This window comes from Taudactylus pleione, unplaced genomic scaffold (assembly GCF_031769625.1).
Source record: "Taudactylus pleione unplaced genomic scaffold, aTauple2 ptg000398l, whole genome shotgun sequence".
In the NCBI taxonomy this organism is placed as follows: domain Eukaryota; kingdom Metazoa; phylum Chordata; class Amphibia; order Anura; family Myobatrachidae; genus Taudactylus; species Taudactylus pleione.
Window position 1 is genome coordinate 7,719,728 of NW_028284800.1, and position 23,849 is coordinate 7,743,576.

Sequence of the window (23,849 nt, forward strand, 5' to 3'; positions counted from 1 at the left end):
TAAATCTTCAAGTTAAGTTTTATTATGTGATATCGTTCAAATCCATCCAGTGGAAGGCCCATAACAGGCTCCCTGGGTCAAAGTTCTGCCCGGCGCTCTCCGCCGTTAGGTCTGACTAGGACCCCAACCACTCCATTAGGCATCCCAGACCAATTGCCACCCCTCTGTGAAGTTCTGCCCAGTGTACACCGACGGGATGTCCGACTGTGACCCTAACCCTACTATACAGCTACAGAGGACTCCGATTTTAGAAAGTACTCAGACCTGCGCATATAGGGTTTCTTTGTAAGATCAATCCCACAATAGATTGGTATCATTGCAGTGAGGGAGCTACTGATACAGGAGATGTTTATATCTACACTTATATGGCTGACTCTGGAAAATAACTATTTTCAGTTACAATATAATCATTCTTTACAAACAACAGGTATGGCAATGGGCTCAAATATAGCTACAACATTAACTAATACTTTCATATCTATCTATCTATCTATCTATCTATCTATCTATCTATCTATCTATCTATCTATCTATCCATCCATCATTGTTTAATTGATGATCTATTTTTTTAAATGGAGATGATCTAAACAACCGTTAGAAAACTTTACTGGAAGTCTCAAGAAAGTATCATGCCCAGGGACATAGGGTCTGATTCAGCAAGGATAACTATTGCATATGCAGCTGCGAATCCTTACAGAACGCAGCTGCCACTGTATGCTAATGCCCGCCACTTTGCAGCGGGCATAGAAACGTCCACTGCTGCTTTCTCACATCCGCACTATGTCGCGCTCTGGTGTATACATCAGTACCATCGAAGCACATCGGCCCCTTATGCACAATTTAGTCATGTCTGACCAGCCGCAGAAACAGCAAGTCTTGTCACACGCAGTGAGTACTCAAGGGGCATGTGCAATCGAAGTGGCTAATTCATGAGCGCCGTTCAAATGGACAGACATGCCTGCATTTTTATGACCACTCCCCAAACGCTCACTCTGTGATGGCTTCCTCTGTGCATACATAATCGCAGTGTGATCACAGTACGGCTTTTACACATGTGCACTAGTGAACAATCAGCCGATCTGCGTACACAGTTGCATCTGCAAACGCTGCTGAATCAGGCCCATTGTTAGTAAATTTGGACATTAATATAATACAGATGATGTGGCAATTGACGCTTAAAAAAGAAAAAAGCCAAAGAGGTGGGAACCTCCCTATTGCAAAAAATACACAGAAATAAATAATTAATTGCATGCAAACCGCCTCCATCCATGCCTATTATACATCACTATTATACTCTCAATATTTGTAGGTCATACATAATATAGATGAAGATAGTTGTATCCAACAACTCTCAGAGATGAAATAAAGATTCTTGAAGAGAGGATGTAAAGAGATGGACTTGAACTCCAGTACATAACCAAAGGATACCATTATTCTTCCCATACACCACTGTTACTCCATATACCTTGATATTACATTATAATAGTTTCTAGTTATGAGATTGAGCATTATGACTTTGAGCCCTTTAAACAAATGTAATTTGAATCACTCATGAATGGCAGCATCTGATTGGATTGTTTCCAAGTCACATGGAACTAGTGGCTTGTAAAATTAACAGTTCTGGCCACCTTAGGTAAATGTTTGTAGTATGTTAGGGCCTGATACCAGATCATGGAGAAGCAAGATTTTACCCCATCACGGAGTTGCAGGATTTAAATCAGGTTAGTCTGGGTAAATGGTTTAGATAATTGTACAGCCCAATTATTTTATGATACAAACAAGGGCAGTTTAATATACAACTGCAGTGATTTTTTTTTGGTTATGTTTACACAGTCATGGACAGAATAGTGTCTACTTGTTTGCTATTATTGATATAATGTTTTGCTTCATAACGTAAGTGGAAGCATTATAATATTATGAGGAGGATATTCTTTTGTTTTGGTAAGATATAGCTGTATTAGGGATAGTGATTGTTTAATATTGTTGCTGTTTTGCACATTTATTTGATTAGATCAGGCTATTGGGCGATTAGATCAGGCTATTGGGTGTATGTGCATTTTGTATCTATTACTTTTTTCTATAGCTCACTGACTATTTGCATTGTTTTTAGTAAAATTCTAAATCGGAGCAAATGGTATCATGCATCACCTTGTAGTTTTTATGGTGGTGGCAACAATAAGAGATATAGGCATTGACATTAATAGTGTGCTGGCAGCGCTGAAAGTAATCTTCGTTTCAAAATAGTAAAGCTTAAAACTACCACTTGTGAACTGCAGTAATAAAAACATACACGCTCCATTACACACATATAAAACTAAAAGATAACAGAACAGTAAGAAATAGCAGGAAAAAAGATCGACTACTAGATATTACAATAATGCCAAAGTTGATGTTACTCACAATTAAAATATAAAATAAATTATTAAAATTCAAATATTATGGGAATTCATTTCCAATGATCATTACAAGATTTGTGCTGCACATTAAATTCCAATCCACTTTCTCCAAATAATTTACTGGAGATTCTACATTGCAGTAGCCTTCTTTTGGCAAACAAGATATTATAGAATACATGTTGCCTTAATGACAACATCCACTCTATAGTAAAATAGAAAAAAACCTTCAGCGCTCAAAAATTACACTGGTGCTTCACAAAGATAAAGGGGAAAAACTGAAACCCTACGAAAGCGCATATATAGAAAAACAGTACCGTGCTGGTTAAAAATTTATATAAATCAATTTAATAAGATAAGTAGAAAAAATAGTAATAATAATAAAACACAATATAAAAATAATAATAATAATAATAATATTATAGATCAATCCATCCCAAAAATGAATATGAAAGTAATCAAATGAGAATGAGAATACATAGAAAACATAATATAAGCTAATCATATTACCACAATATATCAATAGTTCATCAAAGAATTGCAGTGTCCTTTAAAAGTTAAGGAGCGTTATGACCCGGGTTCATACAAAAATAGTTTGACTTGAAGTAATAAGGCGCAAGCTGTTTCCATCAAGAAGTAAAGAAATACCTGTAGATTAGATACAATGTGTCCACCGTATGTTTATTGATACATCCGTGCAGTGTAGCTGAGAATAGTGGGTAGCAGGGGGGTCTAATAATTAGTGGAGACTCCAGTGGCTAGATCTCACTGCGGCTGTATAATTCCCGCTAGGCTCCACAGATAGCCTATTCGGCTGTAGTGACCCTCGGCAGGTGTAACTTCCCGCTCAGCTCCACGGGTGGAGGTGTGTAATGTAGGTGTCTCGGAACACTCAGCTGGTGGTGCAGATGTTCTCACCGCTCAATGCACTATCATAGTCACAGTTCAAAGGAACTCTCCACACCGGGAATGGACAGGTATTATTATTATCCTTTATTTATATGGCGCCACAAAGGTTCCGCAGCGCCTTACACAGTACATAAATGAGCACACAAGAAAAACAGTTATTAGCCGTGCAATACAATGCAGGACAAGGACATGGTTTATAGACATAGCTGCGTAACACAAGCAGCAGGACATGAGCAACCAAGTGTTAGGTGCCCGTTGTGGGGAGTTCGGAGTAAGTTATACTATAAGTAGGGGGAGGAGAAGCACATGAGGGACGAGGGCCCTGCTCGTGAGAGCTTATATTCTAAAGGGGAGGGGGAGACAGACAGCGGCATAACAGATGGGGTAGATAGTGAGGAAGGAGCATGGAGCAGTGTTTTAGGAAATGTGGTGCGGAATGTGTGTGTATAAGATGACCTGATGTTATGTCAAAATTAAGTCCTTCATTCATCTATCTCTATGTAAAAAAAAAAGATTTTGATTGTGTTATTTACATGAGAGATGTACAAAATAAAGTTGTAGCACTTTAATTATTGTGTTACATTTTAGCATCTAAATACATCCTGATAAAAAATGCAAATATTATGGGACTGTCCTGCCATCCTAATACAGTAGTGACTACTTTTATCCCAGCTGCTGGATGCTATGCCATGCTCCTATGAGTGGGAATATCTCACATGCTAGACCCACCCACAAATGGGTGCAGGTATGCACAGATCAAATGATAGTTGCACGGAACAAAGGTAGTTCAAATAGAACTCCGGGACATCAGTGTACTCTAGGTAATGGGCAGCAACGCATTTCATCCCTATCATGAGACTTTTCAACATCCACTCTATATACCGTATGAATTAAAATTTCATATGCCAACTACATATGGGCCAATACAGTACATAGAATGCGCATTCGTCATGACTTCTTGCCTGAATTAGGTGATATTTGAAGATTTTATAATGGACGCGAGCCCAAACTGTGGGATTCAATCATTACATTTCAGTGTGTGTCAATGATTTATGGTCAACAAACACATTAGGTAGGAGATCTATATATCCATGAAAACCGTGTGTGTGGGAGAGTATCTGTGTTGGCCACTAGTGTCTGCTTTGCAGCTTGCTGGAATGATGCTGTAGTAGGACATCTACTTGGTTTTTGGTCTTGTAAGAGAACAATCGCACTAAACACTGTGCGCAATGGAAATGTGATGGTGCCACTACCATGTTGGGATTAGAGGACTTTTATAGAAGTATATATTGTAGGACCAATGCACAGTGCTGGCATCATGCAACCATTTAATGATCATTTATCATACAAATATATGATCATTTATATATATGTAGATTTGCAAACTAACTTACTGCCCTAATTGGTCACCTTTGTACTTTTCTAATTTAGCTGCATGTTCTACCACCATGTAAACACTACTGAGCCCTTGTGACACCATATAAATAAAAGATAATAATAATAATAATAATAATAATAATAATAATAATAATAATAATAATAATAATAATAATAATAATAATCTGATCCATGTATATCTTCACAAATCCAGCTCTACTTTTAATCACATTTACAATCATAAATGCCTCCTGAGGGAGTATTAAGAAAATAACATCTATTTTCCAAAAATCAGCTCACCATACATATATAAAACTAGCTGGGATACCAGGCGTTTCCTGGGTTAAAGACTGGACCCTGAAGTACACCTGCAGCCTTTGTTTACAGTGTCCTCACCTATAACCCCATTCCATTGATCCTAAAAAGGACCCCACTATTTGCTAACATTCATGCAAAAAGTGGCGTAACTACTGTGGGTGCAAGGGGTGCGGCTGCTATGGTGCCCGAGCTGCCCCTGTACCCAGTCACGCACACAGGGTGGGCCTGTCCAGTCAGGGCTGCTGAGGGGGGCCCGGGTGTCAGCAGTGTTGATTTGGTGCCGGCCCTCCAGCTGATTACAGCACCGGCATGCAGACATGAAGAGATAGCGCAATCAGAGCTCCCAGACCAGCAGCCAATCAGCAGTGGCAGCTCCGGCACCAATTCAAATTGCACCAGAGCTGTCTATCCATGTCTGCCGCTGCCTGCTGGTGTGCCTGCTGTAATTAGCTGGTGGCCCGGCACCAAATCCACACCTGCTGGATGGTGATGGCACTCAGGGGGAGGAGAGGGGCTGCTGGATAAACGAGTTGCTGAGAGGTCATAATGTATAAGGGGCATTACTTTGTGGCATAATGTTATAAGGAGCACTGCTGTGTGACTTAATGTGTAAGGGGCACTACTATTGTGTAGAATAATGTGTTATATGGGGCATTTCTATGTGGCATAATCTGTAAAGGGCATTACTATGTGGTATAATTTGTAAGGGACATTACTGTGTAGCGTAAGGGGCATAATGTATAAGGAACACTACTACCACTAAATGGTATAAAGTGTATAAAAGGTACTACTGTGTTGCAAAACCTGAATGGGCTCTGTGTGGCAAAACTTGATTGGGCTCTGTGTGGGGGCGAATGTATGTGTTTTTTTTAGCTCTGGGGTGAGGCCTTTTAAGATCTTGCTATGTGGTCCCCAAAAATCTAGTAACGCGCTTGCATGCAAACACAGAGGGCTGAATATATATGATCACTTTAAAAAGGACTAACTCAGGATTTATTATGAACTTGCATGAGTCATAAAGTTTGCTCAGACTGTGAAATTAAAAGGATACTTTTGTAGCTTTCACACAGGTTCTTGACAGACTGCCAATTTCCACTGGAGCCAGCCCCGGAAGCTGTGTAACAATGTGTGGCCCTGATGAAGTCCAAACCTAGGTAAACACCTAATCCTGGTGAGACTACACCACCATGCCAAATTTGGTGAAGCTAGGTCCAAAATTATGGCTGTACATAAAGGACAAAAAGACGGACAGACAGACAGGCTTTCTTGCTTATTATATAGATATGCACAAAACCTTATGAGCAAAATGTATATCCTCTCAATGTGTGCTCAAAGAGATGCATTGACACAAATGAAAGCACCATTGTTCTGTAGGGCCATATGACATTTTAATGAATGAGAAACTCCACCGCAGTTTCAGCAAATCCCCAAACATTACTGGGACTGGTTTATTCATTGCATCTGCTGATTTTCAGCACATTGTAACATATATCAAGAATGATTGTAACAAACGTATTGCTGGACGTGCACACATATTTTCCTCCTTAAGGTAAATTGTGATTACGCCAGATTTTAACATCTGTTTTAACCTATGCTTCGTTTTGCTGAATTATGTGAATTAGTGCCTAAACCTAACCCCCCCTTTCCCACCACCTAAACCTAAGTCCCCCGGGGGGGTGCCTGACCCTAAGTCCCCCCCGGGGGTGCCTAATCCTAACCCTCCCTCCCCCTAGCCTAACCCTAACCTCCCGGGGGGTGCCTAACCCTAAGTCCCCCCCGGGAGCCCTAAACCTAACCCTTCCACTGATGGCTAAAAAACAATTGATAATCAATGATTAACCTGTTGATGACAACCCTACACTGCAGTATACATTCTTACTAAATGGGATGTCTTGTCAGGAGCATAAGTAGATATTTGTGTTCTCCATAGCTAAATTTTGGAAGGATCCAAAAGTAAAACTCACATACTGTATACACATGGTGGTTTGACAGGGACAGCGGACCCCTTCAACTGTGGGGCCAATAGGTGCACCATCTGCTAATAAAGTAGTCAGCTATTTGTGTTTATTCATTGGTTAGTCAGTGACTAAGGATGTGGGACAGACTTTCACAGACATATGCCAGCTGTTCTGGCACCCCTGGTGAGATAAATCTATATAATTTACTCTCATCTATAATATATTGAGATATTTTATTAGGGTGGAGTATCCAATATTGATGACCATTTGCTCATTAGTACTCAGGACTCCCTTGTGCTCTCATAGGCTTTCAGTAACCTTGTGGGCATTAGATCATTTTCAGTTTTTATTTTCTGCTCTATGACAGGAAAATCAGAACGCAGCAGCAATGACATCTATCACTGTTTTGCTTCAGAGAAGGACATACTTGTATTCAAACAAGTTAGTGTCAGCACAAAAAAATATATAGCACAGAAGGTGGAGTATTACAAAACAAGACATTTCAACATGCATCATTCATTGCGTAATTCACATGAAGAGATATATCTGGCTCACGGCCAACAAATGTGAAAAGAGGTTTCTGAAAAGAATGTTTTACCTGTGCTTGCAGCAGCAGAATGTGTGTGATGCACTGCTGGCTTCATCCCATTCCATGATGGGCAGAGCAAAAGGATTGAACTCTAAGGGGGAGATTTATCAAAGCTTGGAGAGAGATAAAATGCCAGCCAATCGGCTTCTGTCATTTTTTTAAACACAGCCTGTAAAATGACAGTTAGAAACTGATTGGTTAGTACTTATCTCTCTCCAAACTTTAATAACCCCCCTAAGTTTAGAGACACTTACTAAAATGTATGATAAAGAAAACCTGATTTGCACAATTCATACAACCTCCCACAGAATTAAAAGCACTTGTCTTCATTGCTGCTGTTGCTATCTATCTATCTATCTATCTATCTATCTATCTATCTATCTATCTATCTATCTATCTATCTATCTATCTCTATCATCATATTTCTTCATGACTGATGTTGTGGGTCTGGAGAAGCGGTTCTAAGTTAGCTGCCACTCGGGTAGTGAGGCGAGGCCAAGAGACATTCCACTACATTCCATTACAAATCAATACATCTTGTATTATGTACAGTATCACTACTATGAGAGAACAATGCTGGTTTCCATGAAATTAACACCTACTGTGCTGGAAGAAGCAGTAAAGCATGTTAATGCCATAAAGCAGCTGCAAGCATATCATCATTTTACAGTAGGCTGTACATTGCACGGCTTTCTGCGCACTTCTATGCGAAGGATAACTTGTGTAGTTGATGACTGCAATGTGCCGTTCTGTAATGTATTTGCCCCCTTAGATGTGCATCTTGCTTGGTCCTTCTCCCACACATACTGTCGCGTGCACAATCACAGTGCAAGGACACAAATGATTATATTTCCCCTTCCACAAAAAGAACATTGAAGATCACTATCACAAATAGAGATAAAAATAATGACTGTCTCTATGTCCAGCACATGTATAATTGCTTCAGTTATAAGTTAGGTATTAGATAAGTAGGAATAATCACACGAAAAAAGCAGATGTAAGAATTATTGTCGTAGGAGAAAGGGAAGTTGGCTGCTGTTTATCAACATTTTTCTTGGCCATTCTAATATAGTAGTTCCTCATACATGTGCTTTTAATAATGTATTGTACTGCACTTCAAGCTGCAGTGCCAGATAGCATTGCTATTCATTTATATTCTCCACATAAAGTCGGCTTCAGAAGGGGTGTGAATGGAAGGACCATTGCCCATGATCATGGCTTCTTATTGGCCTGTGTTACACAACCCAACATGTCAAACCACACAGTCCAAGAAAAAGGGCTGCATACAGCGGACTCCATGGCATCAGGATGGGTGTCATGAGTAACATGATTTTTAACAATACCTGAAAGTGCAACTTTTAAAATATAACTAGATATAAATTAATCTGGTTCAAGTGAAGTTGCTGGCTGGTTTCAATGACTTCCACACTGGTGAGCTGCATGAAACTGCTCATAATGTAATAACATCCAACTGACTTATCATTTTGTTTCTGTAACCCTAATCTTCACCCTAACCCTCCCTTTGGTGCCTAACCCTAACTGTCCCTCATAGTGCCTAACCCTAACCATTTCTCCTAGTGCCTAACCCTAACTGTCCGTTATTGTGCCTAACCCTAACCGTCCCTCCTAGTGCCTATCCCTAACCATCCCCCCTAGTGCCTAACCCTTAATTGTCCCTCCTAGTGCCTAACCCTTAATCATCCCTCCTAGTGCCTAACCCTTAATCGTCCCTCCTAGTGCCTAACCCTTAATCATCCCTCCTAGTGCCTAATCCTTACCATCCCTCATTGTGATTGGCTGTTCATCTTTGAAAACAGCCAGGGCCGCTGCTACCATTAGACAGCTTTAGGCAGCTGCCTAGGGGTGCCAGCCACTGGCGGGGCGCCGCTGAGTCCACAAAAAAAAGCAAGGATGTCTCTTTCAGTCCCAGCTGGGTCTACTGATGACCAAGGCTGATGCGCGCTCGTGTGTGTGTGTGTTAGAAGTTGGGGCACATCTGTGGCATATGTATTAGGGGCATTGTATAGCATAATTCATGGCTATGTGGCATACAAGCTGTGTGGCATATGTATTGGAAGTATTGATGTGTAGCATAATTATGAATTGGGGATACAGCTGTGTGGCATATAATGACTTTGTGGAACATATGTAAGGCATATTATGAGTTGGACGAGTGTTATGAGGCACAGTATGATTTTGGGGCTCTGCTATTATATTATATAGTGCTATTATATTATATTATATTATATAGTGTTATATATTAGTAGGGGCATATTGTATTTGGATAATGAATTTGGGACACTGCTGTGTGGCATAGTATAAATTGGCATCACTAATATGTGGCATAGTATGGCATAATATTGGAGGGAGCAAGTAGTCAGCTATTTGTGTTTATTCATTGGTTAGTCAGTGACTAAGGATGTGGGACAGACTTTCACAGACATATGCCAGCTGTTCTGGCACCCCTGGTGAGATAAATCTATATAATTTACTCTCATCTATAATATATTGAGATATTTTATTAGGGTGGAGTATCCAATATTGATAACCATTTGCTCATTAGTACTCAGGACTCCCTTGTGCTCTCATAGGCTTTCAGTAACCTTGTGGGCATTAGATCATTTTCAGTTTTTATTTTCTGCTCTATGACAGGAAAATCAGAACGCAGCAGCAATGACATCTATCACTGTTTTGCTTCAGAGAAGGACATACTTGTATTCAAACAAGTTAGTGTCAGCACAAAAAAATATATAGCACAGAAGGTGGAGTATTACAAAACAAGACATTTCAACATGCATCATTCATTGCGTAATTCACATGAAGAGATATATCTGGCTCACGGCCAACAAATGTGAAAAGAGGTTTCTGAAAAGAATGTTTTACCTGTGCTTGCAGCAGCAGAATGTGTGTGATGCACTGCTGGCTTCATCCCATTCCATGATGGGCAGAGCAAAAGGATTGAACTCTAAGGGGGAGATTTATCAAAGCTTGGAGAGAGATAAAATGCCAGCCAATCGGCTTCTGTCATTTTTTTAAACACAGCCTGTAAAATGACAGTTAGAAACTGATTGGTTAGTACTTATCTCTCTCCAAACTTTAATAACCCCCCTAAGTTTAGAGACACTTACTAAAATGTATGATAAAGAAAACCTGATTTGCACAATTCATACAACCTCCCACAGAATTAAAAGCACTTGTCTTCATTGCTGCTGTTGCTATCTATCTATCTATCTATCTATCTATCTATCTATCTATCTATCTATCTATCTATCTATCTATCTATCTATCTATCTATCTATCTATCTATCTCTATCATCATATTTCTTCATGACTGATGTTGTGGGTCTGGAGAAGCGGTTCTAAGTTAGCTGCCACTCGGGTAGTGAGGCGAGGCCAAGAGACATTCCACTACATTCCATTACAAATCAATACATCTTGTATTATGTACAGTATCACTACTATGAGAGAACAATGCTGGTTTCCATGACATTAACACCTACTGTGCTGGAAGAAGCAGTAAAGCATGTTAATGCCATAAAGCAGCTGCAAGCATATCATCATTTTACAGTAGGCTGTACATTGCACGGCTTTCTGCGCACTTCTATGCGAAGGATAACTTGTGTAGTTGATGACTGCAATGTGCCGTTCTGTAATGTATTTGCCCCCTTAGATGTGCATCTTGCTTGGTCCTTCTCCCACACATACTGTCGCGTGCACAATCACAGTGCAAGGACACAAATGATTATATTTCCCCTTCCACAAAAAGAACATTGAAGATCACTATCACAAATAGAGATAAAAATAATGACTGTCTCTATGTCCAGCACATGTATAATTGCTTCAGTTATAAGTTAGGTATTAGATAAGTAGGAATAATCACACGAAAAAAGCAGATGTAAGAATTATTGTCGTAGGAGAAAGGGAAGTTGGCTGCTGTTTATCAACATTTTTCTTGGCCATTCTAATATAGTAGTTCCTCATACATGTGCTTTTAATAATGTATTGTACTGCACTTCAAGCTGCAGTGCCAGATAGCATTGCTATTCATTTATATTCTCCACATAAAGTTGGCTTCAGAAGGGGTGTGAATGGAAGGACCATTGCCCATGATCATGGCTTCTTATTGGCCTGTGTTACACAACCCAACATGTCAAACCACACAGTCCAAGAAAAAGGGCTGCATACAGCGGACTCCATGGCATCAGGATGGGTGTCATGAGTAACATGATTTTTAACAATACCTGAAAGTGCAACTTTTAAAATATAGCTAGATATAAATTAATCTGGTTCAAGTGAAGTTGCTGGCTGGTTTCAATGACTTCCACACTGGTGAGCTGCATGAAACTGCTCATAATGTAATAACATCCAACTGACTTATCATTTTGTTTCTGTAACCCTAATCTTCACCCTAACCCTCCCTTTGGTGCCTAACCCTAACTGTCCCTCATAGTGCCTAACCCTAACCATTTCTCCTAGTGCCTAACCCTAACTGTCCGTTATTGTGCCTAACCCTAACCGTCCCTCCTAGTGCCTATCCCTAACCATCCCCCCTAGTGCCTAACCCTTAATTGTCCCTCCTAGTGCCTAACCCTTAATCATCCCTCCTAGTGCCTAACCCTTAATCGTCCCTCCTAGTGCCTAACCCTTAATCATCCCTCCTAGTGCCTAATCCTTACCATCCCTCATTGTGATTGGCTGTTCATCTTTGAAAACAGCCAGGGCCGCTGCTACCATTAGACAGCTTTAGGCAGCTGCCTAGGGGTGCCAGCCACTGGCGGGGCGCCGCTGAGTCCACAAAAAAAAGCAAGGATGTCTCTTTCAGTCCCAGCTGGGTCTACTGATGACCAAGGCTGATGCGCGCTCGTGTGTGTGTGTGTTAGAAGTTGGGGCACATCTGTGGCATATGTATTAGGGGCATTGTATAGCATAATTCATGGCTATGTGGCATACAAGCTGTGTGGCATATGTATTGGAAGTATTGATGTGTAGCATAATTATGAATTGGGGATACAGCTGTGTGGCATATAATGACTTTGTGGAACATATGTAAGGCATATTATGAGTTGGACGAGTGTTATGAGGCACAGTATGATTTTGGGGCTCTGCTATTATATTATATAGTGCTATTATATTATATTATATTATATAGTGTTATATATTAGTAGGGGCATATTGTATTTGGATAATGAATTTGGGACACTGCTGTGTGGCATAGTATAAATTGGCATCACTAATATGTGGCATAGTATGGCATAATATTGGAGGGAGCAAGGGCAGTGGATGAAATGTTGCCTAGAGCGCCCAGATAGCTTGCACCGGCCCTGAAAGCAGCCACTTTCATTGACACGCTTCACTAAACCACTATTATACCTCACTAACCCTGCTTCTGATTCTGTGCTGCATCTCTGTGCGCAGACAGTCGGGACGCATGTGTGTCGCGACTCGGACACATGCAGTATAAACACATTGATAAACTGTGCACATAGCTGCACTGCATCCACCTCTGCATCAGACCCATAAGGTGATATATAGGAATGTACAGACTGAGAGGCAACCAAAATGTCACAAACGTTACCTATAAGCAGAGCAGAAGTCGGTAAAAGTGGTCAACGTATATCGACATATATTCCAGTCACTAATAAACATGTACGATTATTTTGGATTGCTAACTTGAGCAATAGTATCATATATCTAAGAAGTTGTAAGCAATGCTTTAAAAATGTAACAATGTCTATGGAGCAGATTCAATTTGTCGCGTTATTTACTGTACAGGTAAAGTTCTGAGTTTAACGGCTGGCGCTATTCAATCTATTGGGTTGATATATATCGAGCAGTAAAAAGGGTGGAGAAGTGAAGTGGAAAAGTTGTCCATAGCAACCAATTTGAGGTAGCATTTATCAAGTACATTCTATAAAATGATACTTAGCAGCTGATTGGTTGCTATGGACAACTTCTCCACTGGTTCACTTCTCCACCCTTTTCACTGCTCGATACATCTACCCGATTATGTATTTTCCCCACACGTCTAATGCACATTAACCCATAGATTCCGCATTGTCTCCAGGAATCTATGGTCTGCCCTGCGATTTAAGCTCTTGAGACTGCGAGGAAAGATCGGAGTTAAGTGCGCCCTCTGGGGCCTAACGTGTGGGGTATCGGCACTCACTTAATAGCTCCAAGCAGAGCAACTAGCTGCAGGTAAAGCTTGCGGCAAATTGAATCATACTATATACTGTATGTACAACCAAAATAAATATCTGGATAACACTGGGGGTGATTCTGCAGTGGACTTATTGCAAAGTTGCACGCAGGCAGCTTTGCAATTTTGTCCTTGCAAATATGCCAATGCAGCAGGTGTATGACACCCCCTGTATGACAACCCCTGTATGACAACCCCTGTATGACAACCCCTGCTGTATTTGCGATGCCAGCACTGCGACTGAGGGCCTCCAGCCAGCTGAGTAAGCCTCACCTTACTCTGGCTGGCCAGCTAGCAAGGCCAGGAAACTGCGTCCATCGACGCAGTCCCTGGCCTTGCCACTCACAGAAAATGGGGAGGACACGCCCCCCGTTTCTGGGAACGCCAGCCTCCCCCGGACCTTCCCTTAAATGCATCTACCTGTCAATCAGAGGCATCGAAGGGGCTGCGTGCAATTACGCAGGACCCATTCTGCACACTCAGAAAATAAAATAGGCCCTGTGCATGCGCAGATTCCCGATAATGCTGAATCAGCCCCACTGATCTCAAAGCAATCATTTCAGTTAGCGCTCACACTATCACTATACCCACTGTTTTCCATTTGTTTTCTTTTTGGAATTTATCTTGTTCTATTTTTGTGTTTCCTGCTGGTGAATGGAATGGGGAATCTTATACTCAGCAGCAAACATTTAATATGTGTTTCATACTACCAGTTTTAAATCGCAAAGAAAAAAAAAGCCAAAGGCTAAGCAATCCTCAAGGTTTTATTATATCACTTTCAATAGCCTTGCATGAAAATAGTGATTAGCCCCTACACGTCGGATGTATGTAAATGACTATGTTCAATACTCATTCTTACATGTTGATGAAAATATCAACAAATATTTTGGTTAAATCTGAAATTGTTGAAATCCTTAACATTTTGCATAACAGTAACTATAGTAAAATCTCATATCTGTATGCAACACCACTGTAATAATATGTAACAATATAGACCCACAATGTTTTGCACTCTCTCAGTAAAATACTGTTGCAACATAAACAGTCATAATATGCAGAACACGTGGGTTCCTGAATTCTCACAACACACACTGACAGCAGCCAGTTTTTATAGGACCTAAGGCCACCAGTAAGGGGAAGCCTGCAGAACAAGAGGCAACAGCTGCACCAGGACACATGTGCAGTATACACACAGGAGCACAACTTACAGGTATATGGACCCTCAGCATCCTCCTCTTCTGGCTGCTGCTCTTCTTGGGAAGCTCTTTCTTCTTCTTGGTATCCATGGCTGTGCTTCCCATTCTCTGAACTGTCTTCCCAGAACCTTTGCAAACTTCTGTCTGCTCCTGACACCTGAGCAGATTTTTCCCCAGAGCTTCAGGACAGGGTCCAGTCAATGCCAAGAACAGAGCAGGAGAGTCCAGATGACTAGTTAGAGCTCACCCAGCAGCAGCACACAGATCCCATCCTCTCCATGCTGGAGAATGCACACCAGCCAGCCTCACACCCCTCAGTGGAAGTAGTAGCTGCTGGACCACCTCACCCCAGGAAGAAGAGTTTGGAGAGTAAGCTGCAGCCCTGGGGGATCAGCAGCAGTCAGTAATCAGCTCAGCACTGTCACTTACAGTTTGTACAGATCAGCAGCACAGCAGCAACCCAGTGCAAATCCGTCCCTCTCACTGAGGGGTGGTGCCAGCACATTTCCTACATTCAGGCAGCTCACAGCCAGGAGCCAGACAAACAGGAAGTCAATGCAAGTTTCATATCTCTATATGCAATGCAGGCAGCAGTAGCCTGTGTGATCTCAGTCTATCGCTGGTCATTTCCAGCAATAAGCAGCCCTCTGCTGCCACTGACCACTCGGACTCCCTGAGCTCTGCCTTTTAACCCTATGCGCCCCTGCTGCAATCGGAGCATTTAAAGATGAGATCACTGTGCAAGTTACTGTATTGCAATCTGCCATGATATTTAGTGGAGATCACTGTTCAGAAGAACAATCTGGAAGATGAGGTTTAAAGGACAATTTAAATGAACTGCATGACCAAAGGTAGCCCATGTTTTCCATACACATCCAGTCTAGCTGGTAACACAGGTTGTTGTTTTGCTATTGCTAATATATGTGGTTAATGTCCAATGTCATTGCTTTCATAACATCACAAGGTCCTATATACGCTGCTGTGCATTGGATTGGCATAGTAATAGTACCAGTATTTGCTCACACATTACAGAGGTGTATACATATAGCTGCAGACTGTGTATCTGTATTTGCTCCAGCAGAATCACCAGTTGCGCAATGACTTTTGCAAATCTTTGCAGAGGTGGATGCTGCAGAGTCGTGTTGTCAGCTGTAGGTGGCGCTGGAGGAGAGAGCACCATACTATGATACATGCGCTGTCAGAATTGTTTTTAATGTCTCTGCTCATCACCCTTAACCCTCTCAGCAACAAATGAGTTTATACAGTGTTTATGGAGCAGACAGTCTCTGTTCATATTTCTGGCCTAGTGTGGAATAAGCATGAAGACTGAAAGTAACATGACAGGCTTGGGGAATCTATAGTCAATACCTCATGTACACACACACACCTATAAGATAGGGTGAATTTTTGTTGGGAGCCAATTAACCTACCAGTATATTTTTGGATTGGGTGTGGAAACCGGAGCACCCCGTGGAAACCGACGCAGGCACGTGGCGAATATACAAACTCCACACAGTTCTACTTTTTATTTTTTTGTAGGATTTCTTATTGCCTCTGGTTTCAGCGTATACTCCCTGGTTTTAGCAATTTTATTCTGAATCTAAAATTAGGGTATAGATAGATGCAATTTGCAAATGCAGTCTTGGGAATTTTATCCTGAACAAAAGAAATGCAGGTAAAAGAGAGACTGCACTGGGTCAGGGGCTTATGTGCAGGGCCAAATATTCTCTCTAGTGCTGCGGAATATGTCTGCGCTATATATATAACTGGTAATAAATAAAGGTGCATGTTTTCTGTGTATTAAGCTGTGAGCAGGGTGTGAGGAGAGATCAACAAACTGTTATCATACCACATTCCACCACACCACACCCATTAAATAAAGGTATTAAAAATAACACTAATTACATTCTAAGAAACAAGAACTTTTTAATATTATAATTAAGTCACAATAAAGCGCCAGCAATAACATTTTTTTTAAAAAGCGCTATAACAGTGATTATATAAAGTCTTATCTTCACATTTTATTCTGACAATATTACTATATACATTGTATACTAACCATCTATAACACTAGATGTCTCCATCTCACTAGATGGTGTCCCACCTGAACCTCTCCATACCAGTCTGTGCCCCACATGCCCCTCTCCTCATCTGTTTTTCAGCATTCAAGACAGCACCTGTAATGCTTTGAGAGCAACATATCCATTCCTCACCTGCTTGTGCCCCACATGCCCATTCTCACCTGCTTGTGCCACACATGCCCATTCTCACCTGCATACCTTCCTTTTCACCTGTGATCCCTATGCTAAACTGTAGAGGCCAATTCAGTTCTTGTTGATGTGCCACCAGACATCACTAATATGACTGGTGAATACTGTAAGTGATCTTTGCTGATTTATTTTCACACCTCTATGCGGTGCGACTAAGGGCCGTATTCAATTAGCGGCGAAAAGACGTTTTCAGCTGAAAAGTTTCGCCGATGACATCATTTTGCCAGCAGAAACTTATCTCCATTTTCAAGTGTTGCAACTTTTCACCAGTGCGAAAACGCATTGCAATGTACCCAGGGCTGAGGAGAGCCGCGCCGGGCCCAGGGGGCATGGCCTAATCATGGGAGGCGTGGCAAAGCCCCCTTAGAAAAAAAATGATTCTATTCAGCGTCGCACAGTGGCGCTGCGCGCTGGGGAGGGGGGCACTGTGTGCCCCTCAGCTCGGTGCACAGCCAATCAGCATGATCGCTCCCCCCATAGGCATTGGAGACTACTACGGCTGCAGCCCAGCACACGGCAGCGTGTGCTGGGCTGCTGTGACTTAATAGGGAGGGGGAGCGGTACCGGATCCGGGTCCCCGCTGGGCCCCTGCAGTAAGCCCTGCGGAAAAGTTTTGCCTATGAATAGCTGACAATAAAAAGGTGCAGAGGTAAGATTTTGGGGTGCAAAGGTGGGGAAACCACCCTGTACCCTTAGGACAGGTCCCCAAAGGTAAACTGTATCAAAAAATCATTTAAATGATCCCCAATGTTAGTGCATCTTTTGGGGGGTGTCAGGCTGATTTCCCCAAAACTGACAGCACTTTTCACCTGTTTGCGTTTCACCAGGTCCCCGTTTCGCCTCTTTGGAATTGAATATGGTGAAAAGCGGGGACAAGCGCAATACTTTTTCGCATGGAAAACCAGTGATGTCAGCGAAAAGTCCGGCATGTGAAAAGTACGGGACTTTTCACCTCTAACTGAATATGCCCCTTAAAATTAAAAAATATGGATCCTATGTAGTGCAGTCTGCAACCGTTTCAAAGGTACTACACGGCCATCAACACAAATTGCATCAGCCCCTATGAGTCTACAGTAGTCACAGGGAAACTCGCTACTTCCATAGCAGTGTTTTGACAACAGTGGAGGTCATGGAAGTCATTGCACGCAGCAGTGCTTAAAGTGGTCCTAGAGAAGTGGTGGAGCCCCCCCCCCCCCCCTCGGCGTGTTTTTTTTAAAAAACGGACAGCGCATGCCGAAAAAAAGAGGGGCCTGGTCTTAAAAGAAACGGCGTGGTCACACAATAGTATTCCCAATTCAAATTACCTCACACAGCAGCACAATTTTGATTCACCCCTGATTCACATTACACCACATAGTAGTGTTCCTTATTCATGTATGACACACAGCAGCACCCCTTTTACACAATGCCCACATTTGTGCCTCTTATACACAATGCCCGCAGTAGTAGTGCCCCTTACACATAATGCCCACAGCAGTAGTGCCCCTTATGCAATGCCCATTGTAGTGGTGCCACTTATGCAGTGCCCACAATAGTGGTAGTGCCCCTTATTCAGTGCCCACAGTAGTGGTAGTGCCCCTTATGCAGTGACCACAGTAGTGGTGCCCCTAATGCAGTGCCCCCAGTAGTACTGCCCCTTATGCAGTCCCCCCAGTAGTGGTAGTACCCCATATGCAGTGCCACAGTGGTAATGACCCTTATGCAGTGCCCCAAGTAGTGGGAGTGCCCCTTATGCAGTGCCCACAGTAGTGCTAGTGCCCCTTATGCGGTGACCCCAGTAGTGGTGCCCCTTATGCTGTTCCCCCAGTAGTGGTAGTCCCCCTTATGCAGTGCCACCAGTAGTAGTAGTGCCCCTAATGCAGTGCCCACAGTGGTAGTGTCCCTTATTCAGTGACCTCAGTAGTGGTGCCCCTTATTTAGTGCCCCCTGTAGAAGTAATGCCCCAGTATTAATGCCCCCTGTAGTAGTGCCCCCTGTAGTAATGCCAATAGTAATGCCTCCTGTAGTAATGCCCCCATTAGTAGTGCCCCCAGTAGTAGTGCTCCCAATAGTAATGCCCCGAGTAAATGCCCCCAGTAGTAGTGCCCCCAAGAGTAATGCCCCAGAGTAAATGCTCCAGTAGTATTGCCCCCAATAGTAATGTCCCCAGTAGTAGTGCCCCCAATAGTAATGCACCCAAGTAAATGCCCCCAGTAGTAGTGCCCCCAGAAGTTATGCCCCCAATATGAAGCCGCTTACACAAAAAAAACAATACTTACCGTAAGCCCCGCTCCTGCGTTCGCTGCCTCAGGTCCGCCTAGATGCTCCGCTGAACTATGGGAGAGACATGACGTCATCACGTCTCTCCCATAGTGCTTGCGGGGGGAGCCGTAAGCCGGAGCTCAAAAGTGACCTCCAGCCTCTGGGAGGGAGCCGGGTGCCCGCTGGTAACAAAATCTCAGCGTGCCCCGGCAAATGGAGCCTCCCTGTGGCGCCGGGCTAAGGTGAGTCGGAGGAGGCAGAACTAGTTCCGTCTCCAAATAGAAGTGACTGAACACAGTTCCGCCCCGTTCCGGCCTGCTTTAACCCCTGGCATGTAGTTCCTGCACCATAAATAAGGATTGGAATGGCATTTAGTTGTATGTCTGGTCGACTGTAGCCTTGGAAGGAAAACTATGATGCAATATAGGGGTGTAATATATTACAGAAAGGCTGCTAGATACATAGTATGTCATCCAAGCAGATAAGTAAATTACAGTAAAGTTATTAAAAATGCAAGGTATAAATATAAAGGAAAATTGGATTTGTGTGATAATAACCTCCTAAAACCCCAAATTAAAAAAAATAAATAAAAATGCATCATACAGGAAACAATCTCAATGAGCTGGGCAGGAGCCTAGAATTGTTTTACCTATGACTAGGCACCAATACAGTAAACGCACTAAAGGCCCCCATACACAACGCGATTTTTTACATGATTTGGCTGTTTTCGATCGATTGGAACGACCAATCGTGTAAAAAGTGCCATGTGTGGGCATGATCACGATGCCGATTCGTGTCCCTGGCGTCGTGTATCATCATAGTAGATCAACTGAACATGCAGAAAGATTTCTACCTATCTCGATTTGAATGACATCGTTCCGTGTGTGTGCACACGATGTCATGCACGATACAGATGCATGTAGCACGGACCAGGGACGGTGGGATTTCACTATGGAAACCCCGCCGCTGAGCGCTCATTGGCTGAAAGAGGCGAGCATTCCGCCTCTCAGCCAATGAACGGTTTCCACCAATGACTTCAATGGTAAGAACCGCGAAGGTAACTTAAGGGAACCGTTCATTGGCTGAGAGGCGGAATGCTCGCCTCTTTCAGCCAATGAGCGCTCAGCGGCGGGGTTTCCATAGTGAAGCTCTCATTCGGGAAGTACAGTCCTTAGAGGATGGTTCTGTGTTCAGTGGGTCGCGTAATTTGTTTTGTTTTGTTTTTGCCAAGCCCGGGTATTGCTTATTTTGGAACGAAGAGGACAGGAACTTTGCATAGGAGAAGGTGAGTATGGATATTTTTTTAACAGGTACCCTATGGATAATTTACATAGACAAGAGGACCGATGGCTACAGGGATACATAGGTGAGTATGTGAACATGTGTGTGTACATGTGTGAGTGCATGTATGTTTAGTAAACTTATACTTTGTACGGTGTGTGTGTCCTGTGTTTATTTTAATATTGCTTTTGCTATAGAACTACAGGTACCAGCGGGCCCTCAATGCCCCGCATGCTGGTACTTGTGGTTCTCCAAGTACTAGCATGCAGGGGAGGCTTGCTGGGACCTGCAGTACCACAACAAAAGACAATATTTTCAACACTTTCAAAAGCACTACACTACATTATCAACCTGGCACTAATTGAATAGCAAATATCCTGCACCTGCAGGAAAACCTCGTAGGTGCGGGATTTCTGCAATTCTCGCCCCCAATTGAATATGCCTCTATGGGCCGTATTCAATTAGCCACGATAAGTCAGTTTCTGCGGAAAAGTATCACAAGTGTCATAATTTCGCCATGCAAAAAGTTTCCTCCTTATTCAATTCCAAAGACTTTTCGCCGGTGCGGAAACTCAATGCAATGGGACCTGCGAAAAAGATTTGCCTATGAATAGGTGTCGAAAAAAAGTGCAGAATTGGGGTATTGGGTTGCAAAGCTGCGGGAACCACCCTGCACCCATGGGACAGTCCCCCAAAAGTAAGCTGCATCAAAAAAAAGTTTAAAAAAGAAGTTCAAAGTAGGGGGACAAACTTAAAAACTAGCTAAATAGACTCCAGGGGGGTCCCCATGTATGCCCCAGGTGTTTTTAAGTTTGCAGGTGCTTGCGGCAGGTGGATTTTTAACAATTTTTAAAAGTACACTTTAGCAACTTAAGAATATTCTAGCACGCATTTTCAGGTACCCCAAATTTGCTGGGACTACTTATTTTGAGCCAAAAAATATGGTAAATGCTATTCTTCACCACTTGTGCAAAGACGCTAATTAGCAGCTATTGAGAGCATTTAAGTACCCCAAATACCTTCATCAGGCCTACTCGGGGGTATCTAGAGTGATCCCCAATGTCAGTGCATCTTTTGGGGGGTGTCAGGCTGATTTCCCCAAATCTGACAGTACTTTTCGCATGTTACAGTTTCGCCGGCTCCCGTTTTCGCCGATTTCTAATTGAATATGGCGAAAAGTAAGGGACTTATCGCATCGAATTGAATATGCCCCTATGTATAATTAACCAATATAATTTATGTTGTTTATTATTGTAATACTGCTGCCACTTGGTGGCGATTGTGGACATTCACATCTTTTGCTCTCCTTAATTTTTCTAATTTGTGATTTTTTTTCCGTGTTTAAAGATCAACAGAATTTGGGACTGTCTATAGGCGTTTGTTGTGCCTTTTCCCGTTCTCCTGGCGGGCTGTTTTATTTTACTAATTTTCATTAATTTATTATCAGAATTTGTTATCGATTACTGTATGGTGGTTCTAAAACTATAGTGTTACCTGTATTTATAATTTTGTATATTTGACTGTATGTAATACTGTTACTCCATAATCTGCATATTTGTTGTGGTTACATTGGTTATGCACAAATATTTTACCATGCCTAGGAAATCAGTTAAGGCTAATTCCTCTCAAACAAAGCCGTCAACTCCCCAGTCTTCTTCTCCTCCTCTCTCCCCGTGCCCATCAGTATCTCCTACAACCACCGCCCTCTTGCTCCCATGGACAATACAAATTGTTCTATTTCTCTGGCCGCACCGTCGGCTACTGCAGCAGCCCAGGAAATGTTGCTGATTATTAAACCCATCATGAAGCAACAATTTAAAGAATTTCATAATACAATCACCTCAGTTGTTTCCCAATTGGAATCCCAAACTAAACGATTTGATGCTATTGAACAGTTGTACAAGTGATGTGGAGGATACTTTAACTTCCCTTCAATCCTCTTCCACGTCGCAAGGAGATACTATTGGATTTTTGCTTGTTAAAATCGGTGATCTTGAGAATAGAATTCGTTGCAGCAATCGAAGGGTCATTGGGGTCCCAGAATCTATAAAGGGTCCAGGCTTGCTAGAATATTTACAAAGTTCTTTAACTGCTGCCTTGGGGATTGCCCACTCTGCTTCCCCAATGATTATTGAGAGAGCACATAGATTGGGGCCGGAGAGATCTAATACCGCCTCTCGACCAAGTCCTGTCATTGCTAAAAACTATAGGTACAAGGAAATAGTTCTTCGTTCATATAGACGTCAGGGAACTCATATGATTGACGGTCATTCCCTCCTGATATTTCAGAGGCCCGATCACGAGGGAGGGACTTTTATATGCAATCCAAAAACTGCAAGAAGACACAATTCAAAACACGAGAGATCCAGCGCTGAGTAGATGGCACTTTGACTAATTTTCGGATTCGAGTTTGCCTGGAAGACTTGAGCCAGGCTCGGTATGACTCATAACCCCCGCACATCTCTAATTAAATCATTGTGGTGCTTAATTAATCTTTTTTCCAGTACAAAAACTTTTTTTTAGACTTATCACTCGCACTCCTTCTATGTAAATGCCTCCCACCATTTCACTTACAATAGTCCTTCTCCGCTGTGTAATTTTCTTAATTTACTTTATTGGGCGAGGCTGTGAGCTGGTTGGGGGCAACTGGAGCCACAGCACTATGGCGCAGTTAAATTACTTGGCTAATTATCAGATGAGATGGTGATGTCATGATGTTTCAACGGCTTATCTTCCCACAGTGTACATATGAGGCAGGCAGAGCTGGGGACAGTTAGGGCCACTGCCGGGTACAACACACGTGTATCAGCTATCGCGGCGAGCACCCGGTAATTTGTTTAACTATGGCAGCAGCTGAGCATGGTGGGCTGGAGGGGGCAGCAATTAATTATGATGGTGGCCAGGTCTCCTCGGCTGTCCAGGCCCAGTATGGGACTATTGGTTGTACCCCCATGATGGCAGCCCAGTGCACACATCACACATGGTGGGTTAAATACATATAAAGAATGAATTACACTTTTAAAACCATGGATTGCCTTTAACTAATGGGGATTAAAAGAAAAATGTCTTAAATAGTATAATCTCAATCAAGCAATATCAACCCAAAGTTCACTTGGCA

General features: G+C 42.4%; 2 protein-coding genes across 2 annotated transcripts in view; one reads left to right on the plus strand and one right to left on the minus strand.

The window, feature by feature from the left end:
- The window catches only part of PRKAG2 (protein kinase AMP-activated non-catalytic subunit gamma 2), a 457,564-nt gene extending 442,172 nt beyond the window's left edge, over nucleotides 1–15,392 (minus strand). The window contains exon 1 of the mRNA XM_088446441.1: nucleotides 14,952–15,392. Coding sequence (XP_088302567.1) covers nucleotides 14,952–15,044 — 93 coding nt within the window. The 5' untranslated portion in view covers nucleotides 15,045–15,392. The remainder of the gene's footprint in view (nucleotides 1–14,951) is intronic.
- LOC148506697 (uncharacterized) overlaps nucleotides 14,966–23,849 on the plus strand; it is a 35,360-nt gene continuing 26,476 nt past the window's right edge. The window contains exon 1 of the mRNA XM_088446445.1: nucleotides 14,966–15,790. The gene's annotated coding sequence lies outside the window, so the exon portion shown is untranslated. The remainder of the gene's footprint in view (nucleotides 15,791–23,849) is intronic.